Source organism: Pleurodeles waltl, chromosome 7, assembly GCF_031143425.1.
Source record: "Pleurodeles waltl isolate 20211129_DDA chromosome 7, aPleWal1.hap1.20221129, whole genome shotgun sequence".
Classification (NCBI taxonomy): Eukaryota; Metazoa; Chordata; class Amphibia; order Caudata; family Salamandridae; genus Pleurodeles; species Pleurodeles waltl.
This window is the reverse complement of record NC_090446.1, coordinates 789269433-789293123: the sequence shown is the minus strand read 5'-3', so window position 1 is coordinate 789293123 and position 23691 is coordinate 789269433. Positions and strand designations below refer to the sequence as shown.

The 23691-nt window shown below is 48.0% G+C and overlaps 1 protein-coding gene across 1 annotated transcript in view; it reads left to right on the top strand.

Moving 5' to 3' along the window:
• Positions 1 to 1305: 1305 nt before the first annotated feature.
• The window catches only part of SLC23A1 (solute carrier family 23 member 1), a 381822-nt gene continuing 359436 nt past the window's right edge, over positions 1306 to 23691 (top strand). The window contains exon 1 of the mRNA XM_069199322.1: positions 1306 to 1410. Coding sequence (XP_069055423.1) covers positions 1405 to 1410 — 6 coding nt within the window. The 5' untranslated portion in view covers positions 1306 to 1404. The remainder of the gene's footprint in view (positions 1411 to 23691) is intronic.

Here is a 23691-nt window from a genome sequence, read left to right as displayed (position 1 = left end):
GATAAGCCTACTGCTCGACCACACCACCACAAAATAGAGCATTAGTATTATCTAATTTTGCCACTATCAACCTCTAAGGGGAACCCTTGGACACTGTGCAGACTATCTCTCACTTTGTGATAGTATATACAGAGCCAACTTCCTACAGTTACATACATGATAAAGGCCAAATACTAAATATAAGCTTCACTAACAAAGATGATAATGTATCAGGGTCATCAAAACTATGAGCAAAGACTGACAAATGTTCAGTCCTTTTTCACTCCCCTGAAAAAAGATCTGCCTTTTGGAGGGTTGACGAACTGCCACTGGACTATCTGTTAACAGCTCTGGAAACATCGTTAATGATGGGGCAGAATGGAATGATGTTTCTCTAGTTTAAATACTGCCTGTTTCATGCATTTGATTAGTTATCTCTGGCTCATCTGGTTTCTTTCACTGATAAATATTAGTGCCGGCCTTGGTTTTGATGGTGGAAGGCCCGCGCTAAACTCCAAAAGCTGCAGCTAGGGTACAAGAGGAATCAGAGCTTCAGTAACAAAGACAGCTCAGCTTTACCCCGGCTTTGAGTCTCCAAAGAAAAGGGCTTCCCACTCCAAATGCATACCAGAGCCAGGACCCACTCACCTGGCACTGTTCCTGGTCTTTGAGTCTGAATAGGCTATTACTCACCATATTTTGTCAGCAAAATGCCAACAATTTATTTTGCTGAGGACTGTCCAGAATGGATTCATATTGAATCAGTAATGTAACCCAGTCGGTGTCGCAGAATGAGCCAGGGTGCTGCTAAGCAAATGGAGGCCGGTCTGAGCCCTGCTGTCAGCTGGTTTTCCATCTCCATTAACTTTGGGTATGATTTTGAAGTTAAAAAAAAAAAAAAAAAACCAGACACTTGTTCTTGTGCTACTTAAAAAGCCCTTCTCTAGAACTGCGAGATCCTGCAGATGTATTCGCATAGTACAAAGAAGCTAATAGCTACACATGCACTTTGGGAGGGAAGCATGAATCACCTGAGACTTCACTTTTCATAGGTGTCTGTCTATGTCCAACGTTTGTATGCAAATGTTCTGCAAATACATATTTTTACATGAGCACTGAGATGCAAGATTTGTTTTTACATTTTGTTACATAATATATAGTTTAGCGATCTGAGACGTCTGAAAGAAAAGTAAATAATGGCAGTTGTCCAATACAACACAATGTTGCATTCAACCACCTGCTAGGTTGCCTGGTTCCAGAGTAAACATTATACCCACATTCGGCGCCACATCGCCTCACACACCATTCACCATCTTCAACTACACAAGGAAGCGTCTGCCTCGCGCCTTACTTTACCGGACAGGATACGTCATCCCCAGGCTTCGTGAGCTCCACTCATTCCTGCGCTTCAGGTCTGGCCTCACGATGCTGGTGAGTGGAGGGGCCGTAGCCCTCTCTTTATGTAAACGTAATGCGCGAACTTTCAAAACAGTATGTAAAACCGTTTTATGATGCAGCTAGGATTGTATCCTTGCAACATTTGTATCCGACCACCGGGCCGTGCTTTCTCTACAAATTACTAATGTGCACATTCTTTTGAACTGAAATTGTAGTTTAAAATTCAGATGTTCTTTTGAGATGTTTGGCAGAAAGGTACTTTCGTCGACTGTATTCATTCAAATGAAATATTATTTTAATGAAATTATTATTTAAATGTACAAAAAAATAGCATTTATTTTGAATTGATGCATGTGAATGTTTTCTAGTGTTCATAGGTAGCCTTTGTCCGTTTATTATGTCACACGTATTTATACAGCGTAAGTTACACATAATAGTACTATAGTGCACCGTTCAGCAAAGGTCTGTCTCGAGGGCCTATTTTGATCGAAGTCACCGAGACCTCTATAAGAGATATGCTTGTTGCTGTCGCTTCGCAGATCTAGGGAAGCATTCATGACAGTGCTGAGACATCTTGTCCCTATGGTGACCATTTCATACAGCAAGGTGGAGACTAAGGGGGTTATTACAACTTTGGAGGAGGTGGTAATCTGTCCCAAAAGTGACGGTAAAGTGACGGATATACCACCAGCCGTATTACGAGTCCATTATATCCTATGGAACTCGTAATACGGCTGGTGGTATAGCCGTCACATTTGGGACGGATTACCACCTCCTCCAAAATTGTAATAACCCCCTAAGTTCTGAGTGGCTGAATGGAGGGCCCTAGTCGGACCCAAACTCTATGGTGTCACTTAAAGTTTGGTGGAGCAGGACCACCTTCGTAACTTGGCAGTGATCCTGTCTCATCAAGTCCGACTTTATGGCTGGTGGCGCGACAGTCTTTTAAAAAAAATTTAGCGCACCCCTTCCATGATCTCCTTGCTCATGAATTCCCTCACTTCCCAGCAGTGCACCCCATCTCTCTGTATCCTCTCTCTGACATACATTTCTGCTTATTTTTATAGTGCTACTCTTAGTTCCCTCACGCTCAGTTCTGTGACCTGCATGGCACACGTTCTTTGCAGCAGGCACATTAACCCTCCGCGCTACTTTATTATAAGCCAAAATTGCCACTAGACAAAATTCCGATCTCTCACCACTAGGAATATTAAAACACCAGATTTATCTTGACATTTTTATTGTTGCCTGAAAACTGCTGGGTGCACAGGGAAGTTCACCTGCTTTAAAACCAAAAGTTATTTTTAAACAGAGAGCCCAGCACCAAAGCCAGTGCCAGATGCAGCTGCACCGGTGGCACTGCCCTAAAGTCGGCCCTGTCTCGGTTTCACTACCCCAGTTTGAGGTGGGGCACCACTAGGTTGTATGCCTGCAGAGCCCCCATTGGCTCTGTGGGTGTTAGTCACTGACCTGGCAGCCCACCTGCCACTGGGCTGCCAGATTATAAGGACGGTTGTCCGGCAATACTTACGGGGTATTGACCCTTAATACATTTCTCTGAGAGAAACTGTCATGTCTCGCAGCGCAGACCATGTCGTGGAAATTGCTCAGTGACCACCACGCACCAAGAGAACATTCTGTGTGTGTCAGGCTGCTAGTTTAATATTTTCAGCAACAAATACCCACAAACATGACATTTTCTCCATGCGTTCTGCAAAATTCACAACGTTTACTACAATCTCCACACTAGGAGTTGCCGTGAAGGCTTTAGGGATCCGATCCATGTAGATGAGGATCGCTAAATAGGGTGAGTTGACCGCCCACCAGGCTGTAATAGACCCATATGTCATGAAAATAGCCTAATAGGGCCAAATGGAGACACATCTGTGATGCAAATCCACTTATTGTGAATTCTAGAGTCCAAAGGCAGGCTCTGTAGTCTCCTTCTTGCGACGTTATTGAGATTTTTTCCCCCAAGGATCCTGCACCATGTTGAGCACAGGAGTTCAGTAATATGCGCTATACAGTGGAGTGCAGTAGTCAACCAAGAGCCCATTGAGCACTGGCCTCCATTTGGATGGAATAGGATTGATAAATCTCGAACCTGCAAGCTGAATAAAGATATTTCAGGTTACTGGTGAGACTTGGTAATTATCAAAATAAGTACCGAGATTCTTGGCCTTGTACACTGGAGTTAGAACATAGAAAAAATCGGAATTACAAGAGATGTAGCAGTATTTTCAACTCTCGCCTGAGACCCATAAAAGATAACTATGTTTATGAGCGATTCAATTATAACCAGCTGCTTGGCATACAAGATACCCTGAAAGTAAGTAAGAAGGGCCTGAAGATTCCCCTCTCCCTTGGACCGTAAACTAGATGTGGGCTTCACCAGTACAGGGGAATTAAAAACCCAGACCCTGAGATGACATTCATGAGTGGTTCCCTGTTAACATTGAAGATGCAAAGGCTTTGAGGGGAGTCTAGCGGGGCCCTGCAAGTGATGCCTGCCCAATTAAACATAAAGGAGCCCATTTGTAATCTTTGCTTTCTCCCATCCAGAATTGTTATAAACCATTGATCCTGCAATCCCTTCCGAATTGAGCCCTTGGTACAGACACCTAGTTGTAATCAAGTCTGCTACCTTCCAGACCTGATTTCGAGCATTCCCCAAAGATCAGAGTCTGAAGTCTTTTAAGAGCTGTAATGTGCAGGCAACATTGTGTCTCAACCATGCTTGTAAATGTTTCTTTAAAAAAAAGGGGCATCTCTTTGAATGCGTTTTTCTTACTGGAAGGTTTCTGCATGGATTGCCACTTTCGCTTTGCATGTACCAGCTGGTTCCCCTAATTATGCCAAGACAGGGATCTCTTCTCTCCTGGCAGGAGTTCACGTACAGGTCTTGGGTGCCCTCTGGCACTTATCCTCACTGACAACTGTCACACAAGGTTGTCTGCTGATGTTCAATAGTGCTCTACTCTGATTCAGTCAACAGCAGTTGGCCCAGTAACCCATACAAGAAGACTTCCCCTGCAGATTAATATTCTGGGATCACTGAAGAAGCAGCTGGATTCAGCACAAGAAGAGGCACAAAATCTGCCCTCATCACTATCTGGGATGACCTTAAAACCACAGTAGACCGGAACGGGGTTGCTGCACTACTTCTCTTGGACCTCTCAGCTGCCTTTGACATAGTTGACCATGACACCCTAACACAAAGACTATAAAGCTGGCACAGAAAGGACTTCTTTTGACTAGATCACATCCTACCTTCAAAACAGAACAAATGTCATCCATTCTCCACCTTTCTAATCCAAACCATACGCCACAAAAACAGCAGTGGCAGCTCCTCCGCTATAGTGGATTAGCATCACCACCCCCTGCTAGCAGCAAGGGCTGCAAATCCTTTAACAATGAAAGCATAATAAACTATGTTTATTATCCTTTCATTATTAAAGAGGCAGGCATTGGGGATGATGAGCACTGAGGGGAGAGCACTGTGCACTCCCCTCAGAGCGCATGTGTGTTTGGCCGGCCATCTTGGACCGGCCAAAACACACATGCGCAGTGTACTCTATCCTGCCCGGCACTGTGTTGCTCTGCGCAGCGTCAGCATTGGCCCCAGGACAGGCTGGGAGCCTGTGCTTGCAGCCTGAGGAGACAGAGGAACAGCAGTGGGGGAGAGGAGGTAAGTTTAAAAAATAATAATTAATCCCCCCCATGTGCCGCGCCGTCCCCTGTAGCCCCCACGAGCTGTGACTGAAAAACAGGGGTACCACATGGCTCTATCATCTCACCCATGCTTTTCAAAATCTACATTAAGTCATTACCCTCAAAGATCAATGCATTTCAGCTGACATGCTACAACTATGCAGATGACACACAAATACTTCTTAAACCGGGAAGCCCAAAAGACATCGGAAACTCAAAAATCTTCCATTGCCTCAGAGTCATTGGTCAATGGATGACATGGATCTCAAATTGAATGCTTCAAAAACAGAAATATTCACATGTGGCTACTGGAAAAATCACGACCCACTCTGCACCTGGCTTGATGATCTAGGCCCACCTCCTAAAGTATCTAACAAAGTAAGCAACCTTGGAATTACAATGCACTTCAACTTACCAACGAATGCCCAAGAGGAAAAATTTGCAATATCAAGCTTCATCACCATGAAAAGTCTGTGACACATCTTTCTCCACCTGTGATTTATTTTCCACACAAGGCCCAGGCTACTCTCTTGTACTGTCAAATCCATTACACTAACCATTATGCTGGCAATAGCCCAGGGCTGTCGTTTGATTACTTACTTGTGCCAGTGTAGGAATGTACCCTCTTTCTTGGCATGGTTGCCCCCATTTTCTGCCTGTTGTCAGTGTGTTTGACTGTGTACCCTGTGATCCTGCTAACCAGGACCCCAGTGGTTATGCTCTTTCCTGTAAAGTTTGGTAACAGCACCTTTTCCTTCCCACAATTGGCATACTGGTCCCCATGTAAGTGTCTAGTATATTGTACCCAGGTACCCCGGGCATTGGGGTACCAGGGGATCCCTATGGGCTGCAGCAGTTATTCTGCCACCCATAGGGAGCCCATGCAAAGGGTTCTGCATGCCTGCCATTGCAGTCTGTGTGAAACAGGTACATGCACCTGTTTTTACTATAGGTCACTGCACCAGGTCAATATAAGTCACCCCTATGGTAGGCCCGCTCAGCCCAGAGGGTAAGGTGCAGCTACCTGTGTGTGAGGGCACCCCACACCAGCTGAGGTGCCCCCACAAACCTCAGGTCCATTTCCTGGACTTTGTGAGTGTGGGGATACCATTTTATGTGTGTATTGGAAATAGGTCATTACATGTGTCAAACTACATAATGGTAATTCCGAACCTGGGCATGTTTGGTATCTAACATGTCTGAATCATATCCCAATACTGTTGCAAGTATTGGAAATATGATTCCATGCACTCTGGGGGCTCCTTGGAGGACCCCCAGCATTGCTACCACCAGTCTTACAGCGTTTTCCAGGCAGCCCAAGCTGCTGCCACCCCTTCAGACAGGTTTCTGCCCTTCTGTTGCTTGATCTAATCAAGTTCAGGAAGGCAGAACAATGGATTTCCTTTGGGAGAAGGAGGTAACACCCTCTTCCTTAGGTGTGACTGACTTTGGAGGGGTAGCCTCCCCAAGCCACTGGTATGGTTTGAATGGCACATTTGGTACCCTTCTTGCATAAACCAGTCCACACTGGTTTAGAGACCCCCAGTCTCCTGCTCTGGAGCGAAACTGGACAATGGAAAGGGAAATGACCACTCCCCTGTCCATCAACACCCTGGGAGTGGTGCTCAGAGCTCCTCCAGAGGATCCCTGGGTTCTGCCATTTTGTTTCCAAGGTTGGCAGGGAACTCTGGGAGCATCTGAGTAGCCAGGCCAGGCAGGTGAAGTCAGAACCCCCTCCTGGTAGATGCTTACCTGGCTAGGCGACCAATCCCCCTTTCAGGGTCTCTCACTTGGGTGGGTCCTCAGATTCGGCTTGCAAGATTCCAGTAGGACTCCTCTGCAACCTCCACTTCAACTTCTGACCTCTGGAACTGTGACTGGAACCTCCAGGACCTGACAAGCTGCATCCAAGAAGAATAACTCTTTTGCAACATTGTTTCTAGGGCTCCGGCCAGCAATTTCATCATTTCCACCAGCTGTGCATTCACTGAGGGTGGTATGACTTCAGTCTGCACTAGAAGAAAGAAGGAATCTCGCTTGGAGTGAAGGAGTCACCCCCCTGCATCTGAAGGCACCTGCTGCAATGACGACCAACTACATGGATATCCTCTCCTCCTGAGCGGTGTGGATCCTGCATCATAGGCAGTGGTCCACAGTAGTCCTCTTGGTCCTCTCTGCCAGCTGTCCAACTTTGGTGGAGGTAAGCCCTTGCCTTCCCACGCAGGACAGTACCCCCATGCACCACGTCTCTTGCAGCTGCCAAGCCTTATTTGCATCTCCGCCAAGGGATCTTCAGGTGACATGTAGCTCTAGTTCCCTGCACTCTTACCTGCAACACACAGCCCACTGTGTGGTTCTCCTACTGCGTGGGATCCTTTTCTGGAGTGCTGCATGGGCTCCTTCTGCAACTTCTGTGTCCCCATCCTGTGGGACTCCGGTGGGTGCTGCCTCCACTCCTATAGGTTCTCTGTGTTGCTGAGGGTCCTCTGTGACTACCCTTCCTGGGTTGAGCCCTCTTGAGAGTTCCCAGCAGCACCACTTTTCCACGAAGAACCTTTGCTGAGGCTTGTGGAATTTCTGAACAGACACACATCTGCAATCTTCACTCCAGCGTGGGACATGTTCTTCATCCATCAGGAACTCTTCTCCGGCTCCAGGGCTGCAGTACTGACCTGTTCTTCCTCACTGTCAACCAACTCCTGCAAGTACACCTGGGTGGGTTGTAGCTCCTACTCCTCCTGGACTCCACTGACACTTTTGGACTTGGTACCCTCTCTCCACAGGTCTTCTTCTCCAGGAATCCACTGCTGGTTTCTTGCAGTCTTGTCTGGCTGTCTTCTTTTCTTCTTTTCCTTCCTTTTGGGTGGTTTAGTGAGTTGAGTGAGTGTGTGTGTTGCTAGGGAGAAAAACGTAAAGGTGACATGGCATCCCTCTGTGGGTGGCATGCCCACAAACCACTCCCTGTGTCATAGATAAGTGACCCCTCTAGCAGGCCTTACAGCTCTAAGGCAGGGCACACTATGCCACAAGTGAGGGCATAGTTGCATGGGGAATATGCCCCAACGTTGTCTAAGTCCATTTTTAGACACTGTAAGTGCAATGTGGCCATAATGAGTATATGGGCTGGGAGTTTGTCATTACGAACTCCACTGAAGACTGGGAAGTTTGGTATCAAACTTCTCAGCTCAATAAGCCCACACTGATGCCAGTGTTGGATTTATTGAACAATGCACACAGAGGGTATCTTAGAGATGTCCCCTGTATTTCACCCAAACCTCTAGTGTAAGACTGCCAGTAACAGACAAGTTTCTGACCTCATGGGATTAGAGCCTTTGTGCTCTCTGTGGTTGGGGACAAAGCCTACTCTGGGTGGGTGTGCTTTGCACTTCCCCCTGCAGGAACTGCAACACTTGGGGGTGAGCCTCAACGGCTCCTGCCTTTTATTACACTGCCTGCCCCTCCAGACCCAGACCCACTTTTGGCAGCTGTTCTGGCTGGAAAATTAGTACACACACACATACACATACACACAAGGAGGAGTGACCACCTCCGCTGGAACCACCCCCAGTGTGCCTAGAGCTGAGGTGACCCACTCCTTGCAGAATCCTCCATCTTGTTTTGGAGGAGGATGTCCAGTAGGGCCAGTAATGTACCCCCTCCCCAAAGGAAGTGGGCACAGGAAGGGGGTAGCCACGTTCAGGGACAGTAGCCATTGGCTACTGCCCTCTGGTCCTTGTAACGCCCCTAAATCTAGTATTTAGCGGCACCCCTGAACCTTGCTTTTTAGATTCCTGGTGACCTGAAAAGAAGAAGGACTGAAGAGCTGCACCAGCAGAGAAGACTCCAGATGACAACTGACTTTGCCCCAGCCCTACTGGCCTGTCTGCAGCTTCAAGACTGCTGCTACAGAAAGGCAATGCATCCTGCAGGATCAGCAAACTCTAGAAACCCCCAGAGGACTGTCTGCCTACCCAAGGGCCCAGATCTCCCGAGGACAGTGGCCCTGTCCACAAAGAAACCTCCAAGGATTCCAGAACCACTGCAAGTCCTGCCCACTCTGCACCCGATATCCACAGCCTGTGTCCAGGTGGCCCAGGGGGACAGGGTGGTCATCAGGTAATTCTGACCTTGAGTCCACCCTGGGTTGACACTTCCTGATCAACACAACAACGCCTGCAGGCTAAAACCAAAAGACAACCCCGGCTGCGACTGGCTCCGATGAAGATTTTCCGACGCCTAAAGGTATCTATGCTTCTGCAGCCCCCTGGCCTTGGAGAATCCTACCAATGGTACAGTAATGTCCAGTTGGATCTCTATTTACCTGTCCAGCCATTGGTTTTCTTCAGCCAACTCCCTGGACCAAGCCTGCAGCATCTCTGTGACCCCTGGGGTCCCCCCATTTAAAGGCATTGGGTGCCCGACTCTGTGTTTGCACCCTGCATTCGGCTGCCCCTGTGCCGCTGAGGGTGTGTATTTGGTGCTGACCTTTGCCCCCCCCGGTGCTGACCTAAACCCCCCGAGGTGTGTGCCCAGAACTTGCAGGTACTTACCTGCCAGCTGTTTCATTCCAAGTTTCCCATGTCTCCATAGGATTCCATTGGGCACCCAACACCAAATTTGACCTCTGCACCCGGCTGGTCAGTGTTGCTGATGGTGCACCCTTGGTGTCTTCCTAAACTTTGCCCTGTGGACACCTTAACCCCTGAAGACTGAGATCATAAGTGGAGTACTTACCTGCAAATTGTGTTGTTACTTTTCCTCCCCTAGTACAGCATTGCTTTCTATGAGAAATTGCACTGTCTACTTTTGAAATTGAAAAGTACTACTTACCTGTCAACTGTTTTACCTGTGAGTCCTAAACAAAGTGTATTTGATACTTAAAACTGATACATTCTTGAAACTGTAGTTACCTGCAACAACTATCCTTTTGGTTCTAGAAATAAAGTAACAAAGTATATTTTTGGATACACAAAACATTGTCCTGGAGTTAGTCATTGAGTGTGTGCATCATTTCTTGACTGTGTGTGTACAACAAATGCTTTGCACTACCCTCTGATAATCCTAACTGCTTGACCACGCTACCACAAAAGAGAGCTTTATTATTATCGACTTTAGCCTCTGTTAAGCCTGTGGGGATCCACTGAACTCTGTGCACACTATACCTTACTTTAGTATAGTATATACAGAGCCAGATTCCTACACATGCTACTTGACGCGCACAGGGGTAGTAAGCACTATATAAATACAATTACAATAGGTGAATTTCCACCATAGGCTTTAGGAAATGATTTTTACTTTGTGTTATACCTGCTAAAAAGGAAATTGTCAGGGTGGTGACTGGTGGTAGATTTTTACACGCCCGAGTATATTTATCTGAAACATTCACCTTCATAGGGGAAAACTGTAGTTTAGTTTAGTGGATTTATAGAGCGCATGGCTACCCGGAGGCATCCCAAAGCTAAAAGAAAGATGGGAGAGCTAAAAAAAAACTTAACTATGCTGAGAAAAAAAAAAAAGAGTGTTCAGTTTTCTACAGAAGGAAAGTTCGGAACTGTCCTTTTGGAGTACCAGGGGAGGGGAGTTCCATATATTAACTGCTCTAAATGTAAAGGATCTGCCTCCCCATCTAGCTTTCCTAATAGGACAGGTATTAATTAAAGCTGCCGAAGAAGATCTCTTAGATCTTCAAGGAGTGTAGGGAGTAATAATTTGACTAAAGAAGGCTGGACCCTTAGCTTGAAGAGCTCAGTGCATGATACACATAGATTAAAAATTGATCCTTTGCAGGATGGGAAGCCAGTGGAGGCAGGCTAAGGCTGGTTTGGCAGATAAATGTCTGGGAATGTTCATAAGAAGGGGGGCTGCTGCATTTTGAACTACCTGCAATTTCTTTAATACATGGGTAGAAGAGCTCAAAAACAGAACATTCCCACAGTCCAAACGGGATAATATGAGGGCCTGAGTGATGAGTATTCTGGCAAGAAAAGATAGAAATTTGAACATTTTCCTGAGGATTCTTAGAAAATTTAAGCAAGTGGACGCAAGTTTTTTTGCATGATGTTCCATTGTAAGGCGAGAGTCTAACCAAACACCTAAGCTTTTTATTGTTTCCTTTGGAGAGGGGAGATCATTTAGTCCTTCTGGGATAGAGATAGGGGATTTAAGTAGGGAAAAATTCCTGACCAACATCACTTCAGTTTTTTCATCATTTAGTTTCAGCTTACTGTCTGCCATACATCTAGCAATCTTTTAGAGACAGGAAGATAGAGAGGCCTGGTCAGAGTTTACATTGGTGGAAAAGGATTAAACTAGCTAGGTGTCGTCAGCATATGATATTACTGATAAACCGTAGGGTTCTACCATCTTAGCCAGAGGAGACATGTAGATGTTAAAATGAGTGGGGCTCAGGGAAGAGCCCTGAGGAACCCTACAGTTAAGGAGAAAAATATTGGAAAAGAAGGACCTATCCAGGACTTGGAAGGACCTATCTTCCAAAAACGAGGAGAGCCTATTAAAAGTGGTACCCTCAATTCCTGTTTGGGTAATTCTTTGAAGAAGACTTTTGTGATCCACGGTATTGAACGCAGCACTCAAATCTAATAGAATGATTGCTGCGTAACCACCCGCATCTAGACGTTATCATGCCTCTGCTAATGAAAGAAGACTACATGACATTGGTAGACCTAAAAGATGCCTCCTGCACATACCTATCCAGGTGATATATCAAATATTTGTTTTACTTTTATCCATTGCCAAATCACAATATTGCCATTAGACATGCAATCATCTCAGAGAGTATGTACAAAGCCCTGGCACCTTTAATAGAAAACCTCCCGGAAAAGGGTGCAGTGTGTGGGTCCTTCCCCAGCCTGGGAGCATGCTAAGAACATGCCACACACGGAGCACTTGGTTAGACATCTTTATTCCTCCACATGCAATCACACGCTGAATCACTGATTATGTCACAACCGTTAACAACCATACCCTGACCCTCCTAGCATTTTATGCAATCTCTCTTCCAGGTCCACCTTGAACCGCGAAGGTCCTAGGGCACCTAGTCTCACAACACTACATCTCTCCCCTTGTTAAATAAAACATACAAACAATAGTTATATCAGATCCCTTTGAGTTGTCAAGGCGCTCAAACAAGTCAACCAGATTGAGTGGTATGAGGTGGTGATGATGCACTCTTATCAAGCACCAATGGTGTAGATTCTGGTGCTTCATCTGGCCTGTCAGGTGAAAACACCTCATCGGAGATTGCAGGAGCTGATATAATTTGAGATGGGTGCTTGAAATGTGACGAGTCCTGGGTGATGGTCTTTCCAGGATGCTGGGCCGTCAACATGTGTCCTTTGCAGGTCATCACTCTCAGAGGTTCAATAGCAAAAGGAGCATCTGTTTTTCGCTTTTGTTTCTGTTTGACTATGACCCAGTCATTTCAATCAGAGACTGTTCCCTGAGCTGGTCAACGCTGATAGGCGTACATCTTCATCTTTCAAGAAGTGTCCAGGGTCTAATCCCTGTCAGTGTCCAAGGGCTGATCCACTGCCCACTGTGGCACTTTGATCCGAATAGGTCTCCCAAACAGTAAGGTGGTAGGACTTTCACCAGTTGTGGAGTGAGGAGTTGAGCAATAAGCACTGATGGCTTGGCAGAAGGCTTGGTTCAGTTCAATTCCCTACATCATTGCTCACTGAATTACTTTCTTGAGGGCGCCCATGAATCATACAATGCAGCCATTGACTTGATGTCACAGAGGTGTGCTCTTTCAGTTTGACTAGGAACTCTTTGACCACTCGACTGCTGAATGGCGGGCCATTATCAAATTTGAGAATGGCAGGTATACACCATGCCGCAAAGATGTCGTCCAGTCGCTCGATTACCTTGTCATGGGTGGTTAATGACTTGTCGTTCACTAGCGGAAAGCTTGAATACTCATCAGTGACTATCATGAGATGATGTCCATTCCCTAAGGGCCCAAAGAAATCAACAGCAACCTTTTCCCAAGCCTGTGTAGGAAGGTCAGACATTGTCAATGGAAGCTGAGTTACTTTAGAGGAAAGACAGTTGCACAGATGGCGCTCCTTCAGGTTCCTCTCAACTTACTTGTCCAGGAGGAAGAACCACACTTGGTATCTCAGGACTCTTTTGGTGGCTACAATATCCTTTGTTAGCCAGTTCAATGATTTGCTGTTGAGGGCTCTTGGATATGACGATTCTCTAGACACTCAGTGCAATGCCATCTTTGGTTAGAGACAGTTCATCCTATACATTTTAAAACTTTTGCAATTCAATGTCATCGTACAGGGATCGAACACTCTTTTTCCACAGTGAGCTGAAATGATGTCTCGAAGCATGTTCTTGTCAGCATTAGTAGTAGCAATGACCTGTTCAATGGATAAGGCAGCCAGCGTGGTGGACCTTACAATGAAATTGATATATTCTTCAGCTGTTTTAGAGGTTGAACTGTGTCAATATAGATGCACTCATGAAAAGTAATCAGAAGGGTTCTGATCTTCACTGAGCTAGTGCACAATCACATAGTTGTACTCTTGCAGTTGGAACCTCCACCCCTCATTGTGTGGGGGCATCTTGGCTTCTGGGTTCTCAAAGATAGTGAGCAGTGATATGTTGAGCAAGGATTGCCCCTAGCTCCAAGCGGCTGGAATCTATGGTGATCTCAGTGTGTAGCTTGAAGCCGAGATAGGCTCAGTTGCATCCTCAATGGCATGTTCTATTTTATTGAAACTGATCAAATTCAACAGACCATTGAAAAGAAACGTCTTGTTTTGTTAACCCTCTCAATGGGGCACTCCAGTGGCAAAATCATGAATGTACGTTGATTAGTAACTGCCCATGCCATGCACTGAGCAATAACTGCCTATGCCCAAGCATGCTGACATCATGTTGGGGGGGGGGGGAAGGGAAATAGCGGACAGTGCTTGTACCTTGTCTGGATCAGGAGTCATTCCCCCATCAGAGAATATATGTCCAAAGAATTTAAGTTTGTTCTTATGCAACTCACAATGCAGCTCCAGTGTGAGACCAGCATCACTGAGTAGTTTACACACTTGTGTAAGAGCTTTGTCCTCCCTCGTTTTGCCAAACACCAGTACGTCATCACTGTAGTTGAAAGTATGCATGAACGGTTGAGTTATATGGCATATAACATCCAGAAATATTTCTGGAGCTGATGACACTCCAAAGCTCCAATTTTTACATCTTAACAAACCAACATGAATCAAAAAAGTGGCACTGTACCTGCAGTTCTCTTTTTAGCTGGAGCTGATAATATCCTTTGTTCAGGTCAAGAGAACACTGTGCAACGGGGCGAATGTCCTCGTTAATGTGAAGTTGTACTTTCATTTTTTGAGTGTTTCAAGGCCATGGAATAACGACAGAAACTGACTTACAATTTTGGAATGCGTGTGCATGTTGTAATTGAGAGATATCAGCCCCATGTCAGCAGCAGTGGCAAAGCTGAGCAGGCATGCACTGGATGAACTTCCTGGAAGTTCCTGAATTGGTGCTTGCATGGACTGCTTTATATTTCATGGTCGCTGTGAACAATCCTTGACTCTGCAAGGGTTTAGAAGCAGTCCATTTGTACACCTTTGTGTTTGACAGGTTTGCCTTTCGGCACAGGAAACAGGTTAATAAACTTCTCAACTGGCATGATATTAATCAATGCACCATTGTTTAGGATGAAGGTTATGGGGTAACTGTTAACGTGATCTTGGGGCAGTGTCCAAACAAGCTTGTGGGTATATTTACTAAGTTTTAGCTCTTTGTTTGTGTCACAAAAGTGATGTAAATTGATGCTAAATCATTTTTTACTAATTCCAGCCTAAACTAGTTTAGCGCTGGAAAATCACCTGAAAGTAATGCAAAGCAGAGCATAGCGCTACTTTGCATTACTTAGCGCCAATGAAGCATACTGTGGATGGATGCAACCACCTAAGGTTTCTGATTTTAAACCCTATTTACTTACAAAAGCAGACAAGGTTTAGAGTCAGAAAATAGTGCCCAATTCAACCAGAACCTATCACGGAGAAATGCTTTACTTTCTCCTTTATTTTCATACTTTGCATGTGTGCTGCACTGTACAGCACACATGCAAGGTGGGAACAGTTTTAAGGTTAGTCTAAGCATGTAATTTTGCACTGGAAGGGTTCTTCTTGTACAAAACCTATGTTAGTCACATGTAGACACCCTTGCACTATGGTGCAAAGGTCTGTACGTGGTGCACGGCAGCAGATTTCTACACTGGTGCTAGGGAGCGGGAAGTAGAGTGTCATTTTTCTGCCCTCTCCTTCTCATACAGCTGTGTGATTTTCTAATAAATCTGGGCCTGGTCGTTCTGTTTGATGATTTAGCTTTGTTATTTATTTCTTGCACAATGCAAATCCAATATGTGTCTGGCGTCCTTTGGTTGACATCATCATTGCACATCCATCCTCCTCACTGGCGCTTGATGATGACGTCTATAAGCCTGTGCAGGCCGAGCTGGACTAAGATCGACTTTGTCAGGTTTCTACTGGTTGTAACTGATATTGTTTTTTGGCCTTGTGGGCGTGGCGAGAATGCTTCTGGAACTTTCTAGCGTTTTCGCCTTCCAAAACCATTAACAAAATGTTTTTCTTTTCTGAGCCTTTGCACGTTTGTCCTACGGCTGGACACATCTTCGTGGGGATATGAAAACCTACATCGAAAACACACCTTTTTCTTTCTTTAAAGATGCCGACTTGTGTGCATCTGCTTGCCACTTGAACTTGCTCTTCGTGATGAGCACTGATTCATATTTTGCTGTTCCAGCTTCCATATCAGCAGCTTGTTGTTCTGCTCTTTCTTAAGCTCTTGCAGCCATGAGCATTTTGTCTAGATTAACATCTCTCTCAAAATGCATTTTTTGCAAGAGTTTGACAAGCAGCCATCGATGACTCTCAGGCGTATGGCTTCTTTATCATTGAATTTACAGAACTTATAGTGTTTGATAAGTACATCAAGTCTTTCAACAAACATATCCATCGTTTCACCATCTTCGTGTCTCGCCCGATTGAAAATGTACCTTTCATAGTTTACATTCGACATTGGATTGAATTTGGTAATCAATGCTTCTTTGATCCGACAGTAAGATATTGCGACAGTCTGCAAGATTTTAAGACTTCTTTTACTCCATCACTGGCAAGTTATTTCAATACTTAATGATTTTCTTATCATCTGCATCTTCTGGGGGGAAAAAAAATCGATGAAGTCACAGAGTTTCTATCCACGCATTCCATCAGGCGTCTATATTCTGTTTCTTGGTGGCACTGAATGGAGGTGGTGGTTTCAGAAATGCAGCTGCTTAGTACTTTGCACCCTTTTCTACTGCTGCTGAGAGTATATGCTGCTCAGGTGGCGGCAGCCACTCACCAGTGTCAATGTAATTTCTGCAGGCACAGGCCACTTGCTTGTGTTTGGGTCATCCTAACAGAGCAGAGGTCATAAATTGTCACCTTCTTTCTTGACAGCAAGTAATAATTTTGCCTCTCATACTTGACACTATCTCACTTAGCTTTTGCATCATACCTGGTTGTCGCTGCCTTTAGCCTGCTGCATGTATAGATGATGGCTCTGTGTTATGGCGTACCACAGTCTTTCTTCTTTCGGCCTCAGCACTGAATTCTGGATTCTCGCCACTGGATTATGGTGGGTCTTTTTGAATGTTCTCCTCCTCCGGGCTTTCCACTTTCTTGAGAGTCATATAAGGGCTGGAGCGGTGCTTCGATTTCACACACATCAACTCTGACCTGCTTTTGATTGAGCCAAGTGCATGTGGCACACACAAGCAGTCTACTGGGTCGATGAAAATACTCAGGGAGAGCAGCCTTGTTTCATTGCGGTATGTATACCCTTACTCGTCGCCAGTTGTAGCATTCTCCCCACCCCAGGAGAATGCAAAGAACATGCCAAACACAGAGCTCTTGATTAGGCATTTTTATTCTTCTCCATACAATCACAAACTGAATCACTGATTACATCATAAATATTAACGACCACACTCTGAGACACCTAGCAGGTTATGCAATCTCTCTTCCAGGTTCGTCCAGCACACCTAGGCCCTCATTATGACATTGGCGGTAAGTGCTGCTTACCACCATGCTAACTGCCGGCAACATACTGCCGCCGCAGCGGATTACTGCTACCCATATTATGACACATGAATAGCAATCCATCACTACACAGCCACATACACAAGTCTGCCAGCCCAAGGGTCAATGATAAACTGGCGGTGGCAAAACTCACACCGTTACACCAACAGAACTACGCCCACCACATTATGACCCACGAATCACCACAGCAGACATTCAATGGCGGTAAACCATCGGCGCTACATACCGCCGCACTAAAAATACACACACACCAACAAAACAACACTACATTGTACAATTTGAATAACATACACCTGACACCCATACACACATCACACCCACACCACTATAAAACACACACCCACATTACCCACAACCCATAACGACTAAAAACAATTGCCACAAGAGAGCTAGCAAGACCACGGACATGACCACAGCCACACACCACCATCACCTATACACCATCTACGCACCTTACATCACATACCCCAATACCTCACCCCACACACCCTCACCCACACTACTCACACTATACCCATGGCACCACAATGACACCCCAGGTTCTCAGAGGAGGAGCTAAGGGTCATGGTGGAGGAAATCATCCGGGTAGAGCCACATACCTCTGTCCCCAGGACACGTCAATCAGCAGTGTGTCCACCACTACAGGGACCCAAGGCAACCCCACAAACATAGGGCGATCAGGGACCTGAGGTCAGTGGCAGTGGGCACACGGTTCAGGGGACAGAGGCACAGGAAAGCTGGGAGGACAGGCCCATGGAACCGACTCTCTAGGAGGCACTCACCAAGATCCTGGGAACATACCACCATTCCCAGGAGACGATGGGCCAGATACTTGACAAGTTGCAGGAGACCCAGTGGCTGCAGGAGGGACAGTACCTGGGGATCAGGGAGGACTTGAAGGAGATAAACACGACCCTGGTCACCATTGAGGGTGTGCTGGCTGACATGGCCAATTCCATGACGGAAGCAGTGGCACACCAGAGGGCCCCTGACACTAGCCAATCCACTGAACAGCCTTCCACCTCTGCTGCCGCTAGTGGACAGGAGGCCTGCCACAGGACCAATAGGCCACCAACACCCCTCCCCCTGCAGATGGAGAACCACCCCACAAACGGTCCCTGCGATCCAGGCAGAAGCAAGATACTATTGCCAGGACCCCCGCCAGAAAATAAGACTCACCTGATTGTCACCCTTGTGTCCCACTCAGTCATCCTGCCCACATTGAACTGCCATTGCTCCACTTCCTATGCCCCCCTCGACAATGCACCTGTGATTCACATAAACTAGACTCTATCCTGGACATTACCCCACCATCACCCCAGCCCATTGCACATACCCCTATACTTATTGGCACTTATATAAACACCATTTGAAGAAATTAAAGTATGGAGTCTGTCAAATGATTGAACTATGTTTTTGTTTAACAAGCTTTAAACACTGCAATAAAACTGTACAGTAATGTATACATAGGAATGACCTGTACTTGGCTGCAGTCAACACACCATGAGTGATAGTGGGGCAAAAATATCTGAAAATAGATATGCCAAAGGGTACAGTAAGTGGCCATAAAAGTGGGAAAATCAGCCTGCCAGTGACAATGTCAAACACAAAACTGTCAGTGAAAAGTGAAGTTAGTTTCTTACCTGTGTGTCATTGGAAGTATTGTCGTATTATTGTACTTCTGTTGTCCTCATCCTCTGCCTCCTCATCTTCAATGTCCACAAGGTCCCCTGCTGCCACACAGCCATCTCCAACCTCATCCTCCTGCAGAAAAGGCACCTGGCGACGCAAGGCAAGGTTGTGCAACATACAGCATGCCACGATAATCTGTCAGACCTTCTTGGGTGAGTAGTACAGGGATCCACTTGTTAGATGGAGGCAACGAAACCTGGCCTTCAGGACGCCGAATGTCCTCTCTATGATTCTTCTTGTTCGCCCATGTGCCTCATTGTAACGTTCCTCAGCCCTTGTCCTGGGATTCCTCACAGGGGTCAGTAGCCATGAGAGGTTGGGGTAACCAGAGTCACCAGAAAATATTGAGGGACAACTGTTAGCCACACACTAACCCTTAGGGCACACCCCATACCCCATACACCAATTGGGTGGAAACCAGGGCTCACCTATTAGCCACACCCGGTGCCTCTGGAGGTGAGCCATCACATATGGGATGCTGCTATTCCTCAGGATAAAGTCATCATGCACAGACCCAGGATACTTTGCATTGACATGGGAGATGTACTGGTCCGCCAGGCACACTATCTGCACATTCATGGAGTGAGATCTCTTTCGATTTCTGAATACCTGTTAATTTCTCCTGGGGGGACAAATGCAATATGTGTACCATCAATAGCCCAAATAATGTTGGGGATATGTCCCATTGCATAGGAATCAGCTTTCACTGTGGCCAAATCCTCCACATAGGGGAAAACGATGTAGCTGCACAAGTGTTTAATCAGGGCAGACAACACTCTGGTCAGCACTGTTGAGGACATTGGCTGAGACATTCCTTCTGCCAAGCCCACTGTCACTTGGAAGGAGCCAGTTGCCAGGAAATGGAGCATAGATAGGACTTGCACAAGAGGGGGGATCCCGGTGGACTGACGGACAGCAGAGATTAGGTCAGGCTCCAATTGGGCACACAGCTTTGTGACTGTGGCCCTGTCCAGTCTATAGTTGAGGATAATGTGCCTGTCCTCCATTGTTGCCAAGTCCACCAGGGGCCTGTACATGGGGGGATGTCTCCATCTCCTATTCATCCACAGCTGTTGCAATCTAGGGGGCAAAACGGTGAGCAGCTGCTCAGTATTCCATATTTGCAAGTTGTGACTGTAACAGTACATTTTTGGATAGGCCCAAATGGTGCCTACGTGTAGTGTGACGTAGTTAGGTGCCATGGCCTGCACCCCCCCACCCTGAAATGGCGTCTGCCTGTCCTGTATGGAGGGACATGTGGAAATGAGGTAATTCCGCTGACGTTGTGTGCTGTTGCGGGAGGTGGTCGAGAACTGCCGTGCAACTCCTCATTGGATACCATTAGGCCCTATGGGTTACAGTGGCAAATGGTGATGTACGCCAGCGGTGACGGTACTCACCGCCGCGGACGTGACTGCCATTTTCTATCTGTTTGCTCACTTGCTACCTGACCTTCAACAGGAGAGGACCTACACTGCAAGTCCTGCTGTGACCTTTGTCTGGAACCGACCATGGCTCGTGTCACTGGGGAAAGGGCCCCTGCCTTCACCGCTGCAGAGTTGGAAAGACTGGTGGATGGGGTCCTACCCCAGTACTGAATGCTGTATGGGCCTCCAGACCAACAGGTGAGTACTCTGTGAGCACGATGCATGGGGCATGAATGCATGGAGTGCTGTGTGTGAGGGCCTCGTGTGGGGGGGGGGGTGGAAGGGCCCTGGGCTGCGTGCTGCATGTATGGTGGCAATGTGTGTGTGTGTGTGTGTGTAAGGGGATGTGAGGGCTATGGTGGGCCAAGAGTGTAACAGGCAGGACGGTCTGAATGATACCTTTTCCTATGTGTATTTCTCTGCAGGTCAGCGCCCATCAGACAAAGGGTATATGGCGTGCCATCGCCAAGGACGTGCAGACCCTGAGAGTCTACGGCAGGCAGAGTACCCACTGTCTTAAATGGTGGGAGGACCTGAGACGCTGGGCATGGAAGACAGCGGAGACCCAGCTGGGGATGGCCTCCCAACTAGGAAGGGGTGCCTGTCGAACCCTTGCCCCCCTGAAGGCCCGCATACTGGCGGTGGCCTATCCGGAGCTGGATGGGTGCTTGGGGGCATCACAGCAGCCACAAGGGGGTGCGTACAGTGCCTCAATATACTAATTGCGCGTGGTGGGGTGGCATCCGGGTGGGGGATGTGGGTGCCACTAGGCTAGGCCGGACATTGCAGGGTAGGTCCCATGTTGGGCAGGGTCTGATGTAAACCTCCTCCAACCAAGGTAGTTGGCATCCACTACTGGGCAGGGATCTGTGGGTTTCAGGTATGCTGCAATTGGCATCCCTGTCCATGGGTATTGGGGGGGGGTGGGGGGTGTGTGGTGTAGTGTGGTGTGGTGTGTCAACAGTGGTGTTGTTGCAGCCACTGACCAAGGGTTATCCTTTTTCTCTCTCTCCCCTTTTTGTTTTGTCACCCTGTCCTTATGTGCATTAGCATCATCTGGCGGAGGAGCAGAGGCACCGGCGACGGGGAGAGCTGCACCCCACATGGTCCAGAAGGCCAAATCCACCGACGGCGAGGGCACCAGTGGGACGGAGGGTGAGGGGATCACCACAGCGGAGACTGGAGTGGACAGTTCTGACAGTGACACCTCCTCCAATGGAAGCTCCCTGGTGGTGGCGGACACCTCTGTGCCCACCCCAACTACAGGTACAGTCACCACTCCCATACCAGCCCCACTTTCCCAGCAGCCCCCGCATGTTTCCCATGCCCGCTCACCCAGACAGGTGGGCATTTCCTTCACCCCAGGCACCCCCCCAGTTAGCCCTGCTGCCCTGAGTGAGGTTGTTGACCTCCTGCGATCCATCTCTGTTGGGCAGTCAACCATTGTGAATGCCATCCAGGGGCTGGCAGCCCATTTGCAACAAACAAATGCATTCCTGGAGGGCATTCCCTCTGGCATGGCGGCCCAACAGAGATCAATCCAGGCTCTGGCCTCCTCTCTGATGGCAGCCATTGTCCATATATCTACCCTCCCCACTTAACAAGACAATACACAGGAGTGGTTCAGGCAAACACAAGCACCACACATCATCCCACAGGCACTCACACAAACACCATCCAGATGCAGACATACCAACATCCACTGCCTCCACTGTGTCCCCCTCCTCCTCCTCCTCTTCGTCTGCCTCCCGCCCACTTGCGTCTACACTCACACCTGCATGCCCTACATCCTCATCCACTCCCACCATCACGCCTATCACTACACGCCCCTCACTGGCAGTCACCACCCCCACATCCATGCACACGTCCCCTGTGTCCTTTCCAACTGTGTCTGTGCCCCCTCCTCCCGAAGTACACAAACGTAAGCACCCAGAAACCCAACAGCCATCCACCTCACAACAGCATCCAGCCTATGCACCTGCACCCAAAATCAGCCGACAGACACCTCCTACAACCACTTCTGCTTCCTCCACTCCCAAACCTTCACCCTCTTACCACCCCAATGTCCCTAAGAAGCTTTTCCTCTCCACCGCTGACCTCTACCCTACCACTACCCCCCCATCCTTCATGTCGGGCCAGGGTGGTCAGAACCCAGGCAAGCACCTCAGCCACCTAATCCACGGCCACAGTAGTATTGACAGGTACTGCAGGTGGGAGAGGATCCCGGGCACCAGGCAGCAACAGTGAAAGGGTGCCTGCACCAGCAGCGTCTAGGAAGGGCAAGGAGGCACCACCAGCTGCGACAGGGAAGGGCAAGAAGGCACCACCAGCAGTGTCTAGGAAGGGCAAGGAGGCACCAGCAGCAGCGTCTAGGAAGGGCAAGGAGGCACCACCACCAGCATCTAGGAGGGGCAAGGAGAAATCCCTGGCTGCTGACAGGAAGGACAGGAGGCCTGGTGCTGGGACTCATTCGGAGCCCCCACCACCAACCATGGTGGTTCTGCCGTCTGAGGCTGCAAGGGAAGGGCTGGAGTCTCCCCCCACCACTGCCAGCACCGTCACCAGCACCACCACCAGCACCACTGCCAGCAGCAGCATCCCCAGTGGGCAGCTGTCCGAGACTGCACGGGATGGGCTGGAGCCTCCCCCATCACTGCCAGCACCGACACCAGCACCACTGCCAGCAGCAGCAGCCCCAGTGGGCAGCCATTCGAGGCTACAGGTGATAGGCTGGAGCCTCTCCCCACCTCTGCCAGCACCACTGCCAGCAGCAGCAGACCCAGTGGGCAGCCGTCCAAGGCTGCAGGGGATGGGCTGGAGCCTCCCCCCACCACTGCCAGCCCCGACACCAGCATGTGTAGTCCTGCATCCATGGGCTGTTGTGAGTCCTTGCCCCTGCAAATCTTGTGGGTCTGGCACTCAGGTTAGAGCCTGTGACCTTGCACTCCCCAAGATCTGCATCACAGAGCACAATGCCCCCTCCAGAACTAGTGGAAGAAGCCATCCACTCACCCCATCCTTCCCAGGATGAAGCTCACTGGGCACAATGCCCCCTCCAGAACCAGTCGAAGAAGCCATCCACTCACCCCATCCTTCCGAGGATGAAGCACATTGGGCACAATGCCGCCATCATAACCAGTCGAAGAAACCATCCACTCACCCCATCCTTCCCAGGATGAAGGACACTGGGCACAATGCCCCTCCAGAACCAGTAAAAGAAGCCATCCACCAGAGAGACTGTGGCCTTGCACTCCCCAGGATCAAGCAGTGGGCAAACCACCCACTTGAAAGACTGTGGCCTTGCACACCCCAGGACCAAGCAGTGG